The following is a 24,518-nucleotide window of genomic DNA, read 5'->3' as shown; positions in this document are numbered from 1 at the left end:
ACCCAGCTCAGCCCAGGGGAACACCACTGACCTGCCAGTTTCAATCTCAATCTGGTGACTTGTAAACATTTCCCAGGTCAGATAGAGACAATGCAGGTCTACTGAGGCAAACCTTGCTGTCACCTTGCACAGCCATCTGCAAAGCAGGCCATAGATCCAGAAGCTGGTGGTGAATACACAAGGGACATAACTCCTTGGGTTCCTCAGGCAGCATCATCCACAGACAGCCCCTGCTCACCTTCTCACTTCACCGCTGCACTCCACAAGATGTTACTGAACAAGACGAACCAGACCCTCCTCAAGTACTTGTCCTCTTTCCTCCACTCTGCCCTCTGCAGAGGCTGTGGCTGCTGATCCACCCACTGAGCTACCCAAGTCCACCCTAAATAAAAGCCAGCTCCTTCATCTTTGCAAGAGCAGGACCGAGGCGGCCATGAACTCAGTGCACTCTCTGTGTTAACCCGGGTGAGTCGCCTCCCAGACATCCAGGAACATCTTGTATGCTCCTTCCCAGCGTGGCCAGACAACTGGCACATGAAACACTCACCTCCACGGCTGATGAGCAGACAAGACCACTTCCAAAGAGCGTTTTATCCCAAAGAGCCCAAAGCGCATCACAAAAGGTGCAAGGGTACCAAGGTCCCTCACGAAGCGATGAGCACAGTCGGAGCTGAATAGTTCTTTGTTCAACATCATCCGGGATGGCAAGGTCTTGCTGAGCCACTGCTGGCAGTGGGTTACATACGTGCTACTCCAGCTGCAAACCGCAAGTCCATCACCAGTGAAGGACACGCTCAGAGTGTTACTTTCATCATGGTTTGTAAGCTCCACCAGGATCGTGTCTACTCATGCCTGTGCAGCACCCAGCACGTGGGGCTTGGCTCCTGACAAGGCACTGGCAGGGCTGGGACCATCACCGCGCTCCTTGGCATCAGAGGCTGGGAAGGAACGCAGGAGTCCTGCCCCCTCATTCCTGCCCATCAGACCACCCTCTTCTCACCGCGTGGGGAACTCGGGCTCAGCTCCACGCAAGTATTTCGGCGCCTACCTCCCATTCATCTCAACAGGCTTTAGGTACCTAGATGCTTTTGGAGGCTCTGAGCCCAAATCCAGGAGTCCAACTGGCAGGTTGCTGGCGCCCTGTAGCCTCCAGAGGCAATGCTGGAGGGTCTGCTACACAATGGAAGAAAACCAAGATGCAAGGCAGAAGGAGAAGGCAAAGGAAATCAAGGTCAGAATTAAATTCTTTAATACAAAAAAAAGTTTGTTTGTCGTCGTCGTCGTTGTTTTTTAAGATATATCTGTAATTTCTTTGTTTAAAAATAAATATGTACTAAGGAATATCTTGAAAAAATTCACTAGACACAATATGTAGTGTTAATATCTTTTTTCCCCGCAATTATTACAGATAAACAGTAGCACCAATAAATAAAATGATAACAAATATTAAAATTAAAAAGGAGAGAGATTCAAGATGTAGAATTTTCTATTTTTCTTGTTTCTTCTTTTTACATATATAAAAAAATCGTAGCGTCTATTTAATCCGAATCACACATATACATAAACATATATATATATACAAACACATAGCCAAATATATATATAGTATGTAGATGTATATCTAACCCTTGTCTCAATAGGAATGTGTAGGGGTAGGTGTTAAGAGAAATTAATTAAATAACTGCCCATAACATGCTACTGACTCTGCCAACAATTGGGGAGAGATGGAACGGGACAACAGGAAGGTTAAATTTATACACAACCAGTACAAATAAAAAAAAAAAAAAAAAAAAAAAAAGGAGGTACGGCTTATAAATAGTTGAAATTAAATATTAACAAAGAATACTGAAAAATCCCTACTCTTTAATTAAATTATCTGTTTAATTTCTAATTTAAAAAGGGATATTAAATAAGTATATAAAACACTTTCTCTTCCCTCCCCCCGATCGGAAGCCTCTGTCTTGCGCACGATGCAGCATGAGTATTATACGTTGCAGATGCAAGCACCCACCCGCGTGTTTTTTCTCCTTCTGAAAGCCATCAGTCGGATGGGGAGTACCTAGTGGTTAGTAGTCACTTGCTGTGAGTCTGTTTTTAGACTGTCTTGTCTTTTTGGAAGTTTTCCGTGTTGTACATTATCAAGCGTTGAAAATTCAATTGCAGATGATGTTTGGCAGCATTCTGACACAGACCGAGTACCTTTTTGATTATTATTATTATTATTATTAATAATTTTAATCACAGAACTAGATTATATATATCCACATAGATGTACAAACACGCTTTCTGGGGGGTGTGTGTGCGCGCATGTGTAAGGTGGGTTTCACATACACCACAGCGTATATTGCAGATACACACATAGCCAAGATTCTCAGACATGGCTTAGGGATTCCGGCTGCCTTCACATTTGACTTCCCAGCCCAAGATGTGGAAAAGGGGCCTGATATTTACAGTACATCGTTAAAAAAAATATCTTGACGTTCTTAAAGGTCATTCACACTGGGCACACAAACTGAAGGCAGCAGAAGTTGCTTTCTTTATCCCCCCTCCAATCTTGGCATACATATATATTATTTTTTTATATATATATATGTATAAAAATAAATATATATATATAAAAAAGAGAGAAAACCACAAACATACATACACACAGACACAAATGCACACATTCACATACACACACACACACCCCTACTGTGTATATACTTTTGATTAATATCCCTTTCCAGAAATGTTCCGTAAGCATCTTGGATGCTCTTGAGTGGCAGCTCTGTGCATGAAGAAAGCAGACAGTGCTGAACAACTGTGTGGCTATGCACCGGTCCCCATTCTTGCTTCAGCACACTGTAGGCCTTGTGTCCTTTTGCAGCCACCAAGGGCAGGAAATCTAGACTCCTGTGATACTTCCTTGAATGGAAAGTTAGCGCGCATCAGCTGCCCACCATCCTTAAGAGAAGCCAGCATGTCTCTCTGGCAAAAGTTTCTATAGCAAATAAAGTCAACGCAAAATGTACACTGACATCCCATGTCCCAGCAAGGCAGGCAGGTTATGAGACGAGTAAGGGCGAAGGTTGGGGGGAAGAGAGGGGAGGAGGAATCCTTGATCACGGAGACGGCCATTTCCTTGGCCTTTGACCCATTGCACCCTAGGATGCCGCTCTTTGGAACTCCCTGCCCGTCCTCTCCATCACCTCTCCTCCCTTGTCCCAGGCAAGGAGAAGGTGGCTTGTGGTACAGCACACTCTACAGAGAAACAGCGGAGGCCACACACGTCAGTTAGAGTTAAGAAGTTTACACCTAGCGCTTCTACTCAAGTCCAGTCTTAGCTTGTTTCTTATGCCCCAAGTAGCCCGCTTGTGTCCACAGCAGTCGAGTATTATCCAGTGAAGACACCAATAACATTAGCAATGTTAAAAAAAATAATCAGTATATATATATATATTTTATATATATATGTGTGTGTGTGTGGTTAAGATATACATATATGTATATATAGATGTGGTTAAAATATATATACATATATATATATGTATATGCATGTATACACACATATATATGTATGCATGGGAAACCCCATCAAATACACCCCTATAGTCTTCCTGGCTCTGTTATTTAGCAGCATGAAAAGAAAAATAAAATAAAACAGTTCAAAACCCAAAGGTGAATTCTGTGCGGCGGGTGCCTTGGGGAATGTTCCTTCCGGAGTCCATCGTCCATACTGAAAGTGCTGTGCTCTACCGATCCTTCATTTTTAGGGTTCATTTGGATTAGTGTTTTGTTTTGTTTTTTTCTGTCTAGGCGAGAAATCAGGCTCCAGAAACAGGGCTGTTCCCCCTTCTTTTCCGCTGCTCACCGTCTCGGTTTTTCACATCTGTCAGAGAGGAGAGGGAAGGAAAAAAAGAGAGGAAGGGTCAATGTTTGTGATGGGGGTGCAAGTAGGAGAGGAAAGGGAAGGAAGGGAGGTGGCTAATGTGTTTAAGAGCACATGGTGTTAAGACATGGCATGATGTCACTGGTGGGGTGAAGCGCTGTGCAGATGGGGCAGAACAGCTGAGAATCTTGACCCATGCACAGGTCAATGAATTCTATTCCCCCAGGCTCATCTGGACGTGGTGGGTGAGGGATACCGGTACAGGGGTAAATTTAGGAGCAGAATCGGAGGCCTTCTCACAGGTGAACTGTCTTGTTTGCACCCTCTCACACCGTGCACACATAGATACACACAAACACAGAAAAAAAAGGCTAAGCAATGCATGCAGAAAGACACACTCCCTCAGTTCTCCACCTAGCCTGCTGTTTGGGTTGGAAGCAATGCAGACAACAAGGCCTCATGCAGGCAAGAATGTGGAAAGAAAGTGCCTCTCATTCCACTAGCTGTCATGAGCAGGGGTTAGCACCAGAGAACAGCAGCAGCAGCCTGAAGAAGCAGCAGGAGAAATGAGAAATTACTCTTCCCTGTAGGGCCCAATTCTAACTCTACAAGAAAGAGCATGAGGAACTTCAGCTTAACCAGCTTTTTATCTGGAAACAGATAAGCTACCCGCTTCTATGACACCTTCCTATCTTTCTGGCCAACACACCAGCCCTGGAAACCTCCCTTAGTGCCAATTATCCCAATACAGACAGGGACTAGTAAGAGTAAGCAGTAACCCCCTTCTGCCATCATGACTTCTTTAGGGTATCCTTTGTTTTTTCTTTGTATTTGTTGCTATTTCTCACCCTTCAAACTCGGCAGGGTAATTTCCAGTTATTCTGGGGTCTGGGAACAGGAGCAGAGGGAAAACGCCAAAGTTAGGTCTCGTCTCATGCCTCAGGGGTTATGATCACTGGGAGAAGTTTAACTCCAGAAGCTGCTCTATTCTGGCCCCACCATCAGTTACTTTTCCACTGAAATTACAGCATCCAAGAAAATTCTCCTGTAAACAGAGCAGTTTCCACCACGCTGGCAGTGCCAATGCCTCTCTGGTTTGGGCACAACGCATTTTCACACCCAGAGGAGGCACTTGCTACTTGTAGCAGCCTTAGCAGCAGCAGATTCCAGGTAGGCAGAGTCAAATGGATGTCTCCTCTTTCAGGGTGTAGCCACAGAGGACCCTGGATCTCTCCCCCATCCAGCCACTGCCACTGCAATACTCTCTTGACAGGAGGAATTTGCCTAGATCTCTGTGAAAGGGACTGAAGCTCAGAGTCACAGCCAAGGGCTCATTAGCAACCCCACTTCCACGTCTCTCTCTGGATAGGTAGGATGATCCCACACCAGAGACACAAACATAGCTGGTGCAAGTCAAAAGACCCCACCGAGTTCACCAAAGTGCTCAGATAAGAACCAGGAATCGGTTTCTGCACATGTCTATGCCACAGATGGTGCGTGACAGGTAACACTCAGATGACACATGCACAGCATGGATCTCTGAACAAACGCTAACCACACAGTGTCTTTGCGTCTCCCACCTCACACCTGAAATACAGACTGCTGCCTGCCTTCACCCAGAGACAGACTCAATCCTGTTGTATCCCACACCACAGGCCTGAAAGCAGGCCCTCAAACCACAACTCTGGACAAGACATGGACAGGGAACTGTGAATACACTGCAAGAGGACAGGGTGCTCGCCCTGGCTTTTAGAAGAACAAAGAGGCAAAGGATAACGTGGGGACAGCCTTGAGGGAAGCTCCTGGCCCGGCTTTCCTCACTCCGCACACAGCAGAGTGTCCAGAAGCTACATAAAACAGGCTTAGAAGACAGGGGTGGTCAAATTGTAGTCAGCTAAGGATTTGTCTTTGTCCAACAGTACGCTCAAAGTTGCATACAGATAGTGTACAGAGGGCTACAGACCCTCCCCCTGGCTACCTTAGCAACATGAACTCCGTTATCTTGTTCTACAGGAAAGGATAGCTTAGATACAAATGCCCTGCTCTGGGAGCCGTCCCCGTCCAAGTTCTGACAGCACATCTGAAATGCACAGCCACCCTCTGACACAGGGAAACTCTGCCCTCATGTCAATTAGCCCCTCTGGCCCACGTAGGACAGGGAAAAGAAGTAATCATATAGCACTGGTGCCAGAAGTCAGCAGGAAGCAAGCTCCCCCCTCTTTCTCTTTATCTCTCTTTCTCTTTGTGTGTTTCTCTTTCATCCTTCAGGACACAAACCTGCAAGTGCGCTCGTTTAACTCAAGCTGCCTCGACTTGCAACGTGAGTCTGTGAATTTGCAGGAACATTTACAGGTCTGGGGATCTTGTACAAACAAGTGCTTTCTCCTCTCTGAGCAAGGCTCACAGTGACTGCAAAAAGGCAAAAGGAAAGATGTCTAAGCTACAGCGCTTCAGCAGAAAGAAAATACACATGCAACACCCTAAACATCAAAGCAATCCCCTTGCCCCCTCCCACAGCCCCCATGCTGCCCACTGGAGCGTCGCAGGCTGATGGATTTTCCAGCAGCACCCCGGCAGCCCCAGGACAGCACCCCCTTGCATTAGCGTAAAGAGAAAGAAAACAGGCTCTCTGCACAGTATTCACAAATGCTGCATTGGATCCATTGGCACAGGCCAGAGGGAGGAAGAAGGGAAAAGCACGGATGGGAAGGTGAGAGGTCCCAGCCAGCTATTGACAAATCGATGAAAGGAGTTCTCTGAAGTGGGCTATTCGAGTAGAAAGAGGCCAGCAGCTAAATGAGTTAGATGCACAGGGTCTCTCCTCCCCTGGAAAGCAGCTGGGCTCCAGCATCACATGCTTACCCCTGCAGCCAGCACTGCCCTCCTTTCTGTAAGCCCCATCCCAACCTTGCCATCTAGGAATCTCCTATGGAAGGGCCATGGATTTACAATGCAGGATTCTGTGAACCACTGTGAGAGCAGAGCGAAAGAGACAGCAAGAGAAACAGGGAGAGAGAAGCCACCAAAATCCAGCAGAAAGAGAAGGGGGAAAAAAGTGCACACCCTCCCCAGTTCCCCAGCACCCCCTCTCCAGCTTCCCGCCATCCCACCTCTCCTCTCCGCCTGTGACTCCACCAGACACACACGCACACGCGCGCACGCACGCACACACACACATGCACGGCAGATGCCAGCCTGCCTGTCACCAGTCATCGTAGCAAGTGAGGGCACGAGACAAGTGGGGGAAAGCAGATGACAGAATTGCAACCGGAAGGCGTGGAAAAGAGGTGCAGGGCGCTCGCCCACCCACCCACATTCTTGTGCCTTGGGAAAAAATGGTTGCCACTGATGATTAGAGAGCCAAGCAAGCTAAAGCCACCTTCCTTGAGATACCCTTAGTGCTAGAGCGGTGCCACCACCAGTGCTGCCCCTGCAGGGTCTGCAGCCCACCAGTGACTGGGAGGGGAGGGTGAGATTTGAGTGAGCAGCAAGCAGGCGGATTGGTTTGGGGAGAGGGAGGGAAGAGAGTCTACAAGCAGAGGACACAAACGTACAAGCTGGGTGGTTTGTACCGGCCTTTCTTGCGCTTTCTCTTTTGACCCTTCCCCTTTCCTCGCTTTGATTTTCTGGAAGAAAAACAAAAAAAAACAGAGAAGGAGAGAGAGAGAGAAGGAAAGAAAGGGAGAGAGAGAGAAAACGGAAGAAAACGCAAGGAAGAAGAGGGGGAAAAAATACAGCCATGTGCCTTGCTGGGAGGGGGGAAGCACATGAGGCAGGACTGGACGGCAAGTCCCAGGGCCGAAGCACAGATCTCCACCTCACACACACATTCACCGGCCCTCCTGCGCTGCTGCCAGCTCCGCAACCAGCCTGCCCACAGCCAAGCCAGCGCCGCAGACCCAGCAGAGACCACCTCCAGCAGGGCTGCTGCCAGCAGAGGTGGATCTGCTGGAGCCTCAGAGGGGCACCTGCCCCCTCACAAGAGGAGCAAGTGGGAAAGGGACAGGGGATGAGGAGGAAGGAACAGAAAGCTTTGTGAAAGCATCACGCAACCACAGTGAGCGCAGACAACCGTTCTAGGCAACAAGCACGGGCGCACAGTGACTAACAAGAGGCGACCTGAGCAGAGGGGCTCTCCCCAGGGAAAAGGAAACCGCTCTGACCTGATGCCCTGCCCAGCACCACCAGGCCTAGGAGGGAACAGCCAAGCTCCAACAGCTCTGCTGCAGGGTAGCGGTAATCCTGCCTTGAGATGGGAGCAAAGGGGGCCTGGCCTCAGACCCCACAGACAAGGGGAATGACCTGGTCTACACAGCAGTGCTGCGTGCAAGCGGGCCACCTAGCCCGAAGGCTCTGCTCACCCACTCCCACCTCCTGCCTGTGGTTCAGAGGACTCCAGGAGACCGTGGTGGATGTCTGCTAACATCCCCTCTGGCAGTCTCCATCCTGAGTGCCGAAGGCAAAAGAGGGACACCTGACCTAGTGATGGCACCCAGGAGATAACCAGAAAGCAGCTTTCAGATCTTCCCTCTTTTCCCTCCCTCCCCTCACCTTCACCATGGATCTGCCAGGCAGACAAGCGGACGGAGCCAAGGCACTGACTCCATTCTGAAAAATTCACCAGTTTCTCCTGACTCTTTGGGCAGAAGCTGAGACAGACAGGGGCTAGGATGTGCAGGCCTGGACACCAACAGTGGATCCCTACAGGCCAGTGAGAGCACAGGGAGGGAGGGAGGGAGGCTGGAGCCTGTGCTGCTCCTGGAGCCACGTTCGCACAGGACCAAAGGAGAGACATGCAAGGAGAAGGCCCTAGGCAAAGCACCAGGGCTCGTCGGGCAAGTGTGCCCCGGCACTGTGGCAGCTCAGCAAAGGCTCCCTCATTCCCTGGCGCAGCCCACCTCGGGAGGGAGCTGTTGGGGATATGTGGGGGGCGGAAGGGAAAGCACCACAGCTGTTTCTTGGGCCCTGTTCAAGCCGTCTCACTGGAACGAGTGTCAGAGCATCAGCTCGCTCCCAGCCTCTGCCCTACATGTCAGGAGTCACGGGGATGCGGTGAGGGGAGGAAAATCGACCTGAAGGGAGGAGAGGGGCACCAATATAACAGGACTTTCAATCCAGCACAAATCAAAGCACACCAAGCTCTCCCATCCCTTCCCTTCCTTCCCCAGGCAGTGCAGAACCAGCAAAGAGCAGGCAAGGTGCTGTTAGAAAAGGAAAGGGAATGCAACACAGTCTGGGCTGGCTGCTTCACCCACACCCCATCCTCACCAGAGCTCACACAGACCCAGCTCTCACACACCTTCAAACCACAGAGCCACGCTGACCGACCGTCCCCAACACAGCCCTGCACAGAGAGGAGTGTTTGCTGCACACAGCCCGGTGCAGCTAGGAGCAGATTTCCAGGGGGAGGAGGAGAGGCTGGAAGGCAGCTAGAAATATACAGCCACTGGGAGAGGGGTGAAGGAAGTTCTCTCACACTCCTTCTTGCTCCCTCTGTCTCCATTTCAGCCTCATCTCCCAGCATTGACCCCCTTCCTCTCATAACTCCACACCTCTAAAGGCAAAGTTGCTATCCCAGCCATGCACCATCCAGCTGACCCTCTTTCCCAGAGAGGTCACTCTTTTCAATCTTGTTCCACATTTTGTGATCGTCCCTGCAACTACTGCAGGACGAGAGCTTATTTCTCTTGTTTCCACAACCTTTTTACTTTGAGGAGGAAGGAAAAGGAAGGTTGTGCCTTAACCTCCTTCAGGTCACCACAGCAAATCCATCAGATTGATGAAAAAAAATCTCATGAAAGCCTCCACCAAGACCCAACTAGGACATCCACCTCCCTTTACACCCTCCCAGGCTCCCACCCAACAAAACCAGCACCACATCCTGCATGGCATCACTCCTGCCTCCACCAGGCCTCTACTGCCACCTCTCCCTGTTGCCAGCAGAGTTCCTACCCAAGCTGCTGTGAAAGAAGCCAGCAAGTACTCACTCAAGCAGCAAGAAAAAAATTAATAATAAAGAAAGGCAGCGATTTGCAGTAACCAGAAACACCCCAGGAAGAGGGAAGGGAAAATGGGGGCTGCACCTTGAATCCATTCTGGTAGGACACAGACGACGGCACTTCCCTGACTCAGGATAAAGCATTAGGAATGATTGCCGTGGCCATGGGTCATGCAAGCTCCAGGTCTGGGGTATGAAGGAAGGACCGTCAGATCTGGGTTTCTGTGCCCACCTGGAATGGATTCAGAGTGTCGCCCCATGCACTACCATATGCCATTTCCAAAAACACCTTCTCAAAGTGAGCATCTCCAACCAAAGAAAAGGGTAATGGGCAGTGGGGAGAGGAAATGCCAACCAACCACCAAAAGAGAAAGGAGGAAAGGCTTGTCACTTACTTTTCTTGTTTGTTTTTGACATCTTTCTTTGGTCTGGGGGGAAGAGAGAACAAAGACCTCATTAGAAGGGAGCTTACCACATATGCTTCCAGTATTATCCCCAGTTCCCACCAGGTCCAGGGAAGGACATGTACAGCTGGCATTGCAGGATGCCTATGGCACAGGTTAAGTGGTCCTTCTCAAAGTGTTTGCCCTCCTGTTGCACCTCGCTGGCAGCCAGTGCCAAAAGACTCATGGCTGCAAGCTTGCATTGTCCACTAGAGATGGAGGAGGCTTGCCAGCAAATGACTTCTTTTCCCAGGCTCAGCCATCCCACTGCAAACCAGCTGAGGAGACTGCAGAAGCCTCTGGACAACAGTCCCAACCCAATGGCAGAAAAAAGGAAAGGCTCAGAATAAGTTTATTGCAAAAGGAACCAATGCTGCCCCATTCTCACCTGCAGTCACATTTACTGTGCTGTAAGAAGCTCATGTGCGCTATGTGCTGACTCTGATGGGGTTTAATTCTCATGATCTGGAATGAAAGAAACAGAGAGGGTCACTGCCCATTCACTATTTATATTCACAGCTCCACATCAGCCCGCTGCGCAGCAAAGCATTTGCACCCCGGGTGCTCCTGGGAAAAGCATGGCAGAGAGAAAAGCTGGCTCTGAGACCCCGTTCTCCCAGTCAGAGAAGGTCTTTGATCACAAGAAAGCAGCAACACCAGACTCATGCCAAAGCTCTGTTTGCTCATGTGTGCAAGGTGCCAGCACTGGTGGACTGCCTTGGAGACAGGCACGGCAGAGGACGTAACACCATAGCAAGGTTCTTACTGAGCCATCCCTGGATGATGCTAGAGAGACAGTACCGGAGCATCCAGCCTGCTCTCACATAGAAGCATGCTTCAGTCTAATGCAAAGGCCCAAAGCAAAAGTTTCATATCCGACTCAGTTTCCCTAAGCCAGCGTTCCTTCCCAGCTGACACTTCACTTTCTCAGTGACTTGACACACAAAGTAAACCTGGTGATCTGTGCTTAAAACAGCCCTGCAGAGCCAGACATCATCCATCCCCCTGTCCCAAGCGCCTCCAGGGAAGTTGTACTGGAAGCTAAGCACGTATTGTCACATTCTCTCAACCCAGAACCTGGCTGGACCACTAGCTCTAGCATTTGCACCAGAGATCTGTTCAAGCGCCTCTGACCCTTTACAGGCATGCAGGCATACCAGCCAAAAACTGTAATTCAGCAAAGAATGGTAGGAAGAAAACCATCCCTATCTACACCATGCTAGCATGCTCTGGCCCAGGCTGGAACCTGCAAGTAGAAAAGCAGCATGGGGAACTACAGAAGGGTACAGACAGGTTCTCTGCCAGTGTTCAAACACAGCTCAAGTGACAAGTAAAGAGAGCTTGCTGGTTAATCACTTAGCCCTGAATGTCTCTCATACATATCAAAAAGTGATGGCAGTATTTACAGTAGCCATTCAAGGGGCTGAAGGACAAAAGGAGGTGAGGTTAAGGGTAATAGGCACCAGCACCACTAAGGTCACAAGCTGGGATCCAGACTGGCAGACAAGGGCAGCGGCAAAGGTCTCTAAAGCAGAGTTTGCATCTTCCCCATGTGCCCAGCCTTTGCTATCGTGGCCATCTCTGTCTCTTCCAAGGAAAGAATTCAGCAGCCTCCAAATAAAGGAGGGAAGATGCCCAGAGGCAGGAAATCTTTTCCACTTGACACTGAAGCAGTGTGTTTCTTAGAGCCCCTTTCCACCCCTGCTGTGCCAGTGTAGCTAATGACCCAAATCCCCTGCTCTGTTGGTAAAGGCTGACCTCACATGCCCTCCAGGAGAGAGTACTGACAAGCTTTCCCCTTTTGCGCTACTCAGCTGGCTTCAGAGCAACAGCTGTGTGGACCAAATGCAGAGTTACAGTGGAGCAAGGGCCCAATGAGTATTTTCTGTAAGGCCTCATAGACAACAGCTTCTTTGCATTCTCTAAGCATGAAGTGCTCCTTTGCATGCTCCTAGGTACTGTATTTGGGCATTAGCAAAGTCAAGAGCCAAAACCAGATTCTCCTCTTGGCCTTGAACAGCCATGGGCAACTCATCTTTTAACCCGGCATGATGTAATGCTGGGCAAAAGGGTCAGTAGAGAGCTGAGCCCTCCTGATCCAACAATTTCCATTTCCCTGGAGTAGGCTGCCCTTCATCTGAATTAGCTCAGAGATGGGACTTGGGGTGGCTGTGATAGCTGACTTGCTTCCTTCCACCCAAGCATGCCGGCTTGCAAGCTGGGCCCTCACCTCCATCGTGACGTTGTACACATCCACAGGGACACATTCTAGGCCCTCATCGCCGCAGCAACCGGCACATCTCATCAGAGGCACACAGGATGGTTTGAATATGTACTCCACCTCATCAGGGTACTCCTGGAAAATGTCCACCAGGGTCTCAATTGTCCTGCAGAAGCTGCGCTCGTAGACTTCCAGGAATTTGATAACTAAAAGGAGGAATGGAGGGAATAAGTTAATGCAAACTTAGCTCAGGAATTTCTAGTGCTTTGCCCCTTAAATCAAGCCAGACAGTTGCAACACATCTACCCTATGCTCTTCACTAGCAGTCTTGCAAGCTTAAGTCCTTCGTCTCTGCCCTACACACACACATACACACACACAAATCAAGTGGGGAAGAGAAAGAGACAGTCTCTTCCTACCACTGCTTCAGGGTATATAAACAAGGTAAACAAGAGAGCCTCACTATTTGCCACCCTGGCACCATGATGCATCCCACAGGTGCCTTCTCCCCAAACCCCTTCCCCGCTATACCCCATACTCTCAGATATGCTGTCACTAAGCATACTAGCTCAGCCAAAAAGCACCTGAAGCTGCCGCAGATGATCTGTGCTCTGGATCAAGGCCCGTCACCGGTTTGTCTTTTACTCCCTTTCAATAGAGCCAGTGGATGCCCCAGTGGGTTTTAGAAGGCAAGGGGATAAGCCAGAAGCATCCTTTCTACAGACCTCAGCACAGAGACACTTCCAAGAACAAGCAGTGGGTTCTGAACCAAGCATCCACATATCTTCACTCTTAGCGTCAGCTACCTCTTCTGCCCATGCGGAACATCCACCTCAACAGGCCACCTCAGAACCACAACAGCACCTGCTAGAAGTCACAGCCTCCACGTCTCCACACCGACCACTTTCCCAGACCAAGGAATCAAGCCACCCACTGAAAGTTTCAAAGCAAACCCAACGCACCCCCAGAATTAACTAGACCGTATACCTGGCTGCTAAACCGCAATGAGGCAGTGTGGGAGGGGGAACAGGGCGGATCTGCCATTATCCCCTGCCTTCCCTACAAATGGAGCAAACACTGCTTGCGACCTGCGCTGATTTCACAAGCCTTTCTCAACATTTCCCAGTCTCTTGCCAAAGCTTCATTTTGCTCTTGGTCAAGGGTTGGAGAGATTTAAAGAGTTGAGAGATAGGACAGATAAGTACACATGCACAAAAGCCCGCTGCTAGTACAGTTCTGCAAACAACGAGTACCTGGAGCCCTCCAGGCCTCCTAGCTCTACCAGCACACAGGCAAAGGAGGATGTCTCAAGTGGAGCAGAGGATAAGAGCACACACAAAGAGAGAGTACCTGCCCCATGCTGTTATGCACTATAATGATCCACCTGTAGAGTATGCAGAGTCCTACAGCGCCAAGGTTGATAACTGAGTGATAAGAGCAAACTGCTTGCATCATGGAAAAAAATGGTCTCCGGTAAGCGTTTCTAAAGTGCCCTGAACTTGTGACAAACTGGCATAAAGGTTACTTTGCCACAAAAATGCAAAAGCTGCAGGGCTTGGAGCTCACAGCCCGCAGTTAATTGTTGAAAGTTAATTCTAGGTCATGCAGAGCTGACAGTGCCACAGAGCTCAGAGCGGGTACAAGAGGGGAGGAGCTTCCGTCCAGGGAGTTTGAAGTGTCAGAGAGCGTGAGCAGCTATTAAAAGAGAAAGTGGCTTGTGAAAGGGAAATGTAGCCTGGCAGGCATGGACTGCTTGTTGGTATTCCTCATCTAGAAGACAGCATGTTTCTGTTCCTTGTCCTTTCCTTTCCTCTTCCTTCCTCCCCTAGCTGCAGTATGGCTCCTGGCTATTCTCCTATCTTGTCTGCAGCTACCTCCTTCTCCCCGTTCCCCTTTGGAGTGACCTTAGTCACTGCCTGTGTTCCAACAAGTTGAACAATTTAGTATGTGGGAAATTCTGCAGGCACAGTGACAGTTGCTGAACTGCACTGTTGATTATTCATGCTGTGCCAGCAGAAAGGATCTGGAAACTCTGGCAGTAAAGACACAGTTCTAGATAAAAATGCCTACAGACCTACGTCAAGCGGAGGGAGGGAAGGAAAGAGAGAGGGAAGGCGGCAGTTACCTGTGCAGATCAAATGCTGTAGTCTGGGGCATAAAGGAGGCAGAAATCAACACAGAGTAGAAAACTGAAGTGAAACCGATTCACATCTGCCACGCTTTCTAAATGTTTGCACTGTGCAAGCAGCTGGATTACACCAGAGAATCCGGACCACAGGCTGGCCACAGAACAGCATACTGAACTTCTTTTGCAGAGCCTTTACTTTCACAGCTGCACCCTGACGACTGACTATACTTGAGATCTGGGAGATTTGACAGGACCAAATCCTTCCCATAAAGAATATGGGAGTTTTTGGCTCTACTTTAACTTGTGATGATTTTCCAAAGTCTGAATCAGCCTCTGAAAAGGAAATGTGGAATCTTTCTCCAGCTGCCAGTCAAAAGATTCTGCCATGAAAGGTACTTTGCCTTGATTTTGCAGGACACCGGGCATACACACAGAGACTGCAATGCTCCATAGTTCATTTGCAGTTAGCACCCAAACCGGAGCACATGACTGAGGTACAGTCATCCTCACAGCAAAGCCCTGCCTCTGCTACCGTACCTACACTTACTCTTGTGTACTGGGAGTCATATTCCACACTTTGCCGGGCTGATTCAGTCTGTGCTTCCTTTCCATTGGTTGTGTCAGGGACAGAAGAAGGTCTGTCTTTCATGGGTAAGCATAGAAAGGTCACTGAAGGACTAACACCACTTGGCCTGCTCCCTTCCTGCAATCTGGGCTTCAACCCACGTTAAAAGTTAATCCTGCATTTAACCCACACCCCTACCCTGCAAAACATCTCCAGATTTGAGTCAGAGGTTCTTCTTTGTGAATGAAGGGGGGGAAGTAAGGTTAAAACTCAAGTCAGGGCCCACATTAACTCTTCAGGGTAGTTACAGCCACAGCAGGCAGGACTGAGTCCAAATTTGGAGCAGTTGAGTGGGAACATGCTAGACTAGAAAAGGAGCAAGTCTATGATCATTCTGCCTCCCTCCCCATCAATGGCTTAGCAGCAATACAGACACACTGTTCTTTTAAAAATAAAAAGTGCAGCCACAAGTGCTGGTGGTTTCCTTTATTTATACCAGAAAATCTTTTCTCGTGGAACAAACAAAGAGTGTTTGTCTGACTCCTCTACAACTTCCTGTGCCACGAAACATGTGGAAGGCTCTCTTGAGCACAAAAGGGTAGGGGCTGAAGCTAAAATTAGTCTCCAAGCAGAGTAAGTCCATCCCAAATAATAACCTGCCACAGCTCAACATCTCAGAGCAAGCATAAAATAGCCAAAGACACAAAATCACCTTTTACCTCAACCTCAACAGCTTCAGTGGAAGGAACTACAGGACTGTCCTTGTGGAACAGAGGCATATCATCATCTCCTCTTCACAGAGGAGAAACTGAGGTACTGAGAGAGAACCTCCAAGGTCATACAGCAGGACAGAAGTAGAGCCAGGAAGGTAATGCCAAGAGTCCTGATTTCTAGCTCACAGATGTATCTGCATCACAGAATCAGAAATAGCACCAAGGCAATAGCACCGAAGTCTCACCACTCATATTGCCAGACCAACCTCTCCTGCGATCCTATCAGTCTTCTTGTAACCAGGAATTAAATTCTTTTTGATTCCTGCCCTCCCCAGAGAAAGCAGTCACACAACAAATGGCACAGACGAGGACTCTAGCTCTTTCCTACCAACAGCAGAGGACTGGTTACCAAAATAAGCCGCACTGCAGGCTCCATCTTGTTCCCACTGGAGTCACTGAACCTTCTTCTGTTGACTTCAGCAGGAGCAAGGCTCAAGTGCAACAGGCGGCAGCCCACCATCAAATCAGGTATTCTGCCCATGCAAAATGGACACCTATCCCAAACACAGCCTGCCACAAACCTCTGGCAGCACACATGCAGTCTGTGACACCAGTAAAGTTACATAAATTGAAATCGAGTGTGACAAAAAAAAAAAGCCCATCTGGGCCCACACTGTTAGAGCCCTCTGCTGACCTCCAGCTGGAATAACGCTGGAGGTCACAACCCACAGGGACCCTGCAAGACCTCCATCAGACCCTGCCATGGAGCCTGTGGTCTTGCTCTGCTGTGAAGGTATGGGGAAAAGGCCATCAGGATGGTCTTAAAGCAGCTGATGATAACCTCAGCTTGAAGACTCCCAAGTCCACAATCCTTTTATCCCACTTCTGAACCAAGGACTGAAGACAGAAAGCCAATCTCCTGCAACTCACAGGGCTCCACTGGACGAGCACTTGCAGCAAGCGTGTCTGACTAACTTGGGGGCTGACTGCGGGTACTTGCAAAAACTAACGAGGCAGAGGACACTGCCACAGCCTGGCCTCTGGGCAGCCAAAGAGACACAAAATCACAAGGGCTGCAGAGGCACCACCTCGTTTCCCCACTGAGGAATGGTCCCATTCGCACTGGATAAGTAAAACCTACTGGATCACGTTGCTGTCCCTTGAATCCGCTAAGCCTGCCAGCTCAAACCAGAGCAAAAGGGTGTATTTCTTGAGCCCAGCACTTAGCAATAACCTGACTGGGGGGGTTACCTGGGACTTTCGGGAGGCACAACTCCAGGAGATCACCCTGGGCTGCCCTTCCTCCCCCTCTCCCCCCTGAGACCCGCTGCCCAGCCGCCTGGGGATTGCTGGGGTGCTGCTTCGGCCTTTGTTTGTGGATCAGCCCTGGCCACCCAGCCGGGCACCGCCAGCGCTGCTGGGGAAGATGACAAATCCTTTCCTACAGCACTGTGGTGAATCCCTAGCAAACTGTTCGCCACTACCCAGCTCTTTGTGTGTGCGCGTGCGTGTGTGTGTATATATATATATATATATTAAAAAATGAGCGTGTGTATGTGCACAAGCGCACGCACGCAGTTTTCCTCAGAGTTGTGGGAAGCCAGCGGTGGGCTGGGCCGGCCCTGCTGCACGCCCCGGCCCTGCTGCACGCCCCGGCCCCACGGCCGCCCCACGGCCGCCCCGGGCACGCAGGGGGGGCGCAGGGGGCGGCGCACGGGGTTAATGGCGGCGGCACCTCCCGCCGGCAGCCCCCGGCTCCCGCCGCCGCCGCTCCCCGGGAGGTGGCGGTGTTGGCCGCCGGCGGCTCCCGGGGCCCGGGCCTCCTTCCCCCGTAGCCCCCGGCCGCCCCCGCCCGCCGGGAAGCCGCCCAGCGCTTACCTTCATTGGGTTTCCGCTCCCCATCCCCCAGGGCAGGAGCCGCCTTCGACAACTGCAAAGATAACAGAGAATCGGTCACCACACGGAGCCGTTACTCGGGCCCGGGGCGCGGGAGGACTCCCGGGCCCGCCGCCGGCGCCCCGCCGGGCAGGGGGCGGGGGGAGGCCGCGGCGGGCCGGGCGCCCCCGAGGCGGGGCCGTGCCCCCAGCAGCCCCGGCGGGCACAGAGGGACCTTTTGTCTTTGCCCGTCCCCGGGGAGCCGAGCGGGGCGCGGGCGGCCGGGCCGGGCCGGGGGCAGGGGCAGGTGGGAGGGAGGCGGCCGGGCCGGAGGGAGGCCCCGGCGGGAGAAACGCGTCCCTCGGGAGGGGCTTCCAGTGATCGCGGCCGAAAACCTGAGAGCAAATCTGGGCCCGGGGCAGAAAAACACCAGGGTGCCCTCCCGCCTGGCACCGCTCTCCTCCGCCCCCCGCGAGGTGAATCCGGCCCGGGAGGGCAGAGGGGGGAGAAGGGCGGCCAGGCGCCAAAGGGCATCGCTCCCCTCTCAATGTCACAGGCGTCTGTCGCCAAGTGGTGGTGGCCACCGAGGTGTTGGTATCTGGCCGGGTGTCAGAGCGATTAACTGTGACAGCACCGCTTTGGCGATGGTCACCGCCATCCCACCCACGTTCCCCCTCTCCCTGCACCGGAGACGAGAGGGGGAGACGCATCCTTGCCCCGCAGTCCCCTGCGTGGCCCAGCAGCGGGGCTCCCGTCCCTGCGCTCCCCACGCTTCCCCTGGGCAAAATCCAAGGCCCCGAGCTCTGTCCTCACTCCCGTTGCCTTTTGGGATGAGGGGCATTTCCACACCGCTGACGCAGGCAGGAGTGGCGACAGGTAACCCACCTCCAGACCGGGATGGAGACGCATTACACTGCTTTACTAAGGAAGTCTTTTTAATTCCAGGTGAAACAAAAACTCCACTCTTCCTGCTCTGCGTGAGGGTTTTAGCTCTGACGTAACTTTCCAGCCAAGTCAGGTTTCCCCCTGCTGTTCTGTTCTGAACCAAAACCAAAAAATGCCCAGCTTGATTCACTTCCCCGAGGTATGTTGCCACCTGTGTGACGCCATCCGCCCCAGAACATGCCGTCTTTCAGCAAAGGCCCCAAAAGAGCGTGGTGATACATATAAAACACCGCTTCATCAGCAATCTGCTGCATTTAGGCTTAGAAAAAGGCCCTCTGATCCTGCGGCCGGAGACAACTGAATCGAGCAGGCAAAGTCCACCCCAAGCTCACAACGGGAATCTGCTACTGACAGTCTTCTAGGTAGCCCCATGCATGGGGCAGCACCACCACTGAAGCAGCCCAAAGCATCAGCTTTTAAAAGGAGGCAGCAAGAGAGCCAGCGAAGCCCTAGAAGCCCCTCTCCCAGCCGCTCCTTTGTGTCTGTGCACAGTTCCCTTTGTCTGAGGTCCCTCTGACCGAACTCCTTGCTTCTCATTTCAACCAAAGTCTTTCTGTACCTGGGCATAACTCACCGGCCCAGACCTGAGCCACCCCATGGATCTGTTTCTTCCCTGGGGAGGAGAGGGCTGTGAGCCCAAGCTCAGTGCTGTGACAACAGTTTAAAAAGCTGGTTCCTAGAAACAGTTTCATTCCTGAAGTGTGAAGGTCACTGCAACAGCACAAACAAAATGGAGGCAAGCGGGGGTTGCAGTGGCCTTCCGAAGCCACTCGGCGCCTGACAACCTACGGGTCAAATGAAAACCGCATCAAGGGCAGAAAAGCCTCAGTCTGTGTCATAGCACAGGAAAAGGATCACGAGCCAAGTCAGTTTATCCAATTCACAACGCCCCCAAGACCTTTCACAGAGGGATTTTTGGTTCGCACGTAGCATGACCATGATGGCCATGGCAAAATTAGCTCAGAGACACCTTGAGGGTCATTCTACCCATTCTCCATGCAAGGTTGCCCAGCCAACTGCCAATCCCACCACCTCCTCACACGCAAGCACACACGGTGCACAGGTGACGGAAAGCAGAAGCCACATACTGTCACTGCTCCCCTGCACCTGGCCAGCACCTCTCTCTGCCCCTGATGTACTGGAGCAGGAGCCAGAACACTCTCCCGGCAATCACCTAGACCTGGGTTGCGATCCCACCCCAAGAACCAGAAATAAGATCCGTACACGAGGTCTGCACAGAGCTTCTAAGCACTCCCAGGGGAGCTCTCAGCAGAAACCTGAAAGGTTTCCCAGAACTATCAGTAACACCCTCTCTGCTCACTCTACCAAGAAACTTTTCTGCCCTTTCAGCAGTGCCTTTCACCTGTGACTTAGGTGCCCTCAAAGCCCATCCACTAGAACAGCAGGTGAGGCTGAGGCTTGTGCCTCACTTTAAACCAGTCCGCTACATATCAGACAGGGCAATGGGGAACCAAAAGCATTCCAAGGGACAAGCAGGCCCAGCGTGCCCTTCGGTGGGAGCCTGAAGGTCACACTCTCCTCTGCTGGCTTTTGGCATTACCCAACAGCTCTGTAACACAATTTCCTTCCAACAGATTTTCAGCGTTTCACAGAGGTGTGGAAGCAACCCTTGTGCTCAAGAGTGGGATAAATGACCCTGGGAACGGGGCTGACCAAGGGGAAGCTCCTTTCTGTGCCCTTTGCAGGTCACAGCAAATGCACATCCCGCAGTGGAGTAAAACCCTCCCTAACGAATAAACCCACTTCACACCATCCGTGTGTCTGCACCCTCCCTGTCCCCTTTCTCCCCCAGTCCTTGTCTGAAGCAAGTTATTCTCTGAAGGGAGAGAAAAGGTTAATCAAGTCATTCCCCTCTAACCATCACTCCCCTGACTACCACCACCAGAACTCTTTCTCTGCCTTCCCCTCCCCCTAATCTGTGCAGCCTCATTAAAAGAGCTTTGTAACTGTTTAGGACTGGAACAAACAATCCATCCACTTTGAGAGGGACTCTGGGACCAGAGTTAAGACACTTTTCGTCTTAGGCACTAGAAATTCTCAGCGGTTTCTACTTAAGCAGGGGGGACACGGGACTCACTGCACTCCTTCTCCATTGTACATGCAGACAGAGGTCAGCAATACTGCAAGCTGCCAGCACAGCCGAGGCACCTCTGACACGGAGCAGGATGGACAGGAGAGCGGATTTGGGGTTGCTCACGAATCAGCAAACCCCTCTGAGATGTCAGCATGGGCTTCCCTCTCCCCTTCTCCCAGAGGAACACTCCTCGCAGCCTGTCCTGGGAGCAAGGCCTGGAGCAGCTCTGGGGAAGGTGACCCGCTGTGTCCTGGCTGCCTGTGGGCTGGGGAAACAGGTTCTGGTGGCTCCCCGTCGTGGCCTGGCGCAGAGGCACACCAAAGGCAGGGAGCCTGGTGGGTGTGCGATCATTAGCAGTCTAGTCACAGGCTTGCTCTCCCTCCCTCGGTGTCTGATCGATGCCTGTTCCCTATGGCAATACAGCTGGTGTATCCAGGTCCCTCCACAGTTCAGGGCAGGAAGCGAAGAGTTCCGAGACCCTCATCAGGGGTAACCTGCCACCCGGCTGCCGCCAAGACCCGCAGACAAAGGAAGATGAGGAACGACAGACCGTCCCCCATTCTTTAGGAAAAGAGGGACTGGAAGGGGACAACAACACAACCTCCCTGACCCCATGGGGAGCAAGGACTGCGCACCGCAGCTCAGCATAGGCAAACAGCTGGGAGGGCGGCACTGCAAACCACCTTTTCCTCCCTCTCCTGCACAGAAAGGCTATCGCCACCAATGGAGGCAGACACCTGTGGCATCAGAACAGCCCATCCCCAACCATGACATAATTTCCCACTGTCCCAGCCTTGCTGCAGGAGCTACTGTAACAATTTCCTCAGTAAGGAGCTATCCCCCTGCCACCTTCACCAGAGGAGCACCATGATTCCTGTGTCCCTCTTCTTTCTCCTTCAGGAAAGCTCCCTGACACACGCTGGGACCACGCTCTCCCAGCTCAGCCTCTGCCTGAGCTTTTATTTAATGCTCTCCAATGCGCCTGGCTAGCCAGATAGGTTTTATTCAGCACAACAGCCAGATTAACAGTACAGATAAATATTATCATCAAAGCACAAAACCCTAGTCCCAGCGTGAAGAGTCATGCCTTCTGCCATGCCCAGAGTCATCGTCAAGCTGCCTACGTGAGATCTGCTGGTATTTCTAACGTTCCCATCACCGTGGTGCCTGGGTGATCAACGGACAAATAAGGACAGAACCAAAGGGCAGACCTCACCATCGATCCGCCTGAGCACTTATATGGCCCGCATCACCCGGCTATCTGAACATCTCACAGTCTCTCACGTACCTATCCCCACAACATTTCCCCCCACCACGACCGACACCCCCTAATTCTTCCCTAGTATTTTCCCCATGATTATCCTCTTTCCTTTCCCATCGGCATCATCCTCCTGCCTGGGAGAAAAGGCAGCATGAGGCTTTTACACGACTCCTGAGGGCCGACAGACCTGGACTCTACCTGATCAGCCGTTTCCTTCTCTGGGGAAGAGGAAGGGGAGGGGAGAAGGAGCAAGGGGAGGGTTAAAGGGTATTATCACTAGACACCCATACAGAGTTGTCTAACCTATAGCCGGGGAACAGACACTACTGTACGAGTTCACTGAGGAGCCAGGGGGCAAAGAACCCCCGTTTTAGGTGATGGTGGAAAAACTCTTGGGAGGGCGGAAAGGATTGTTCCCCGAGCTGAGGCTGGCAGGCAAGAGCTGCGCTGTGCCACACGCCAGGGAGAGGTGCACCTCCGCTCCCATCGAGTACAGCCCAACGTGCGGCTGTCACTGGAGAAAGTAGAGATATAACAGGGTAGAAACAAAGCGCGTAGTGCCTGCATGACTTCAGTTACAGCTGAAATGGCTCCTAATTGGGGAGTTACCTTCCAGCATCGGTGCTGAACAAACAATGTGAATAACTGATTAGTTTGCAAGCAACGTTTATTTTCACGATTGCAGATCATCTGGCCCACATTCTCTCCAAGGAGAAATGGCAGGAGAGAACTAACCTGTTATAGCCTTTAAAACGTAATCCATGCCCGCCTAGCACACAGCCACTTTCACGTGGGCACTCTGTCTAAACCCCTTAATATCTCTTGGCAACACAGCCCTCTTGACTCTTTAGAAAACAGACAGATTTATAGGACAGGTTTGTACAGAAAGCTGCCTTTCTTTTTCCTTAAAAAAAGAGAGAAAGAGAGAAAGAAAGAAAAGAAAGAAAAGGAGGGAGAGTGGGTTTCTAATCCCTCAGGAATGACAATGAGGCAAAAGTAAAAGTGACTGAGGAGGAAGAGAAGAGAAAAATGCGCGGGTTTGTAATCTCGGTGCAGGAGACACGTATTTTGATTAATTTTTTTTTCAGTCTGGAAGAAATTCAGAATCCATTTTGTCCTCTTTGATCTCTATTTGTTTTTCCGGCTAGGTATTTTGAACTCCACTCGGCGGCACGAACCCGAGCTGGGACCCAAGGCAAATACCGCCGAAACACCCTTTTGCAATGTCAGGAGACCCGAGGACGGGAAGGCGAGGCTGATGCAAGAAGCCAGCGCGCTGCCTCCCTGCCCCGCGCCGCGCAGCGCCCCGGCCCCGCCGGCACCCCCGGCCCCGCCGCCCCGGGAGCTCCGCGCCGGGGGCGCGCAATGCGCGCTCCCTCCGCACGGGCTGCCGGCTGCCCCGGGGGCCCGCGAAGCGCCGGGCAGCGCTCGCCCCCCCGCCGCAGCGCTGCACGCACGCACACACACACACGTGTGCGCTGCAGGCACCCACCCGCACCCGGTGCCAGCGGCGCGGCGGCACCACACCGAGCAGGTGAGAAGGAAAGGGGGGGGGGGGGTGTCGAGAAAAAAAAAAACCACAAGGGGGGAAAAGTCTTTTCCGCGCCCACCCCCCCACCCCCCCCGAGGCCACAAAAGCCCCCGTCCCGCCGCCGTCCCCGTCCCCGGCGCTTACCTCCGCGCTCTGCAGATAGAGCAGCGCCGCCAGCCCCCAGTGGATCCAAGTGAGCAGAAAGTTCATGGTTGCCAGCGCACGCCGCGGAGCGGGGCCCGCCGCGCTCCGCCTCGCCGCCGCCGCCCCGCCGCCCCGCCGCGCTCTCGCCCGCGCCTCCTCCGTGCCCGCCGCCGCCGCCTCCTGGGGTACCGCCGGCCGGGCGCTGCGAGGGGCTCCGGGGGAAGGAGGGTTCCTCTTCGGGGTCTCCGGTTTCACCCCTCCATAAGCCCGGCTCTCCGCCGGCCCCTGCTGCTGCTTTCGGTGGGCGCTCCGCCGGGCCGAGCGCAGGCTCCGCGGCCGCCCCGCCGCCGCCCGGCCCCCGCCGCCGGGCAGTCCGAGCTCCACAGCGGCGCCCGTCCGCGGCCGCTCTCCCCGCGCCGGGGCAGGCACGCACCCGCGCCGCGCTCGGTTTCGCGCACTCACGCCAAAGTTTGCGCGGAAAGTTTCAATGCATCTCTTTTCTGCTGCCCCTCTTCGCGGCGGCTGCCTCCGGCGGCTCCCCGAGCCGGGGTCGCCTCCCCGGGGGGAAGGGGCTGATCCTGCCGCCGCTCGGCCCGACCCCTCTCCGCAAGTCGGGGTGATGGTGGTGGAGGGGACGAACAGAGCGCGTTCCTCCTGCCCTCTCTGCCTGTCTCTCTCTGCCTGTCTCTGTCCACCGCTTTAATAAAAAAAAAAAAAAATCAGAATAG

At 52.2% G+C, this 24,518-nt stretch overlaps 1 protein-coding gene across 7 annotated transcripts; it reads right to left on the bottom strand.

The window, feature by feature from the left end:
• Window positions 1-1,226: 1,226 nt before the first annotated feature.
• VEGFA (vascular endothelial growth factor A) lies at window positions 1,227-24,518 on the bottom strand. Of its 7 annotated transcripts, XM_037405120.1 has the most exons (9): window positions 23,791-24,487; window positions 17,818-17,869; window positions 12,543-12,739; window positions 10,701-10,777; window positions 10,265-10,297; window positions 9,955-10,101; window positions 7,426-7,497; window positions 6,149-6,280; window positions 1,227-3,871 (listed from the first exon to the last, which is right to left on the bottom strand). In XM_037405120.1, the coding sequence occupies exons 1-9, from the start codon at window positions 23,854-23,856 to the stop codon at window positions 3,850-3,852; spliced, it is 798 nt and encodes a 265-aa protein (XP_037261017.1). In that variant the 5' UTR covers window positions 23,857-24,487; the 3' UTR covers window positions 1,227-3,849. The 7 variants fall into 7 exon arrangements, 6 of the variants coding, with proteins under 6 accessions (XP_037261017.1, XP_037261019.1, XP_037261018.1 ...); XM_037405122.1 differs by lacking the exon at window positions 9,955-10,101 and having other exon boundaries at window positions 23,791-24,518; XM_037405121.1 differs by lacking the exon at window positions 6,149-6,280.

This window comes from Falco rusticolus, chromosome 12 (genome assembly GCF_015220075.1).
Source record: "Falco rusticolus isolate bFalRus1 chromosome 12, bFalRus1.pri, whole genome shotgun sequence".
Lineage (NCBI taxonomy): Eukaryota > Metazoa > Chordata > Aves > Falconiformes > Falconidae > Falco > Falco rusticolus.
Note: the sequence above shows the minus strand (reverse complement) of the source record. Positions and strands in the feature narration are given on the sequence as shown.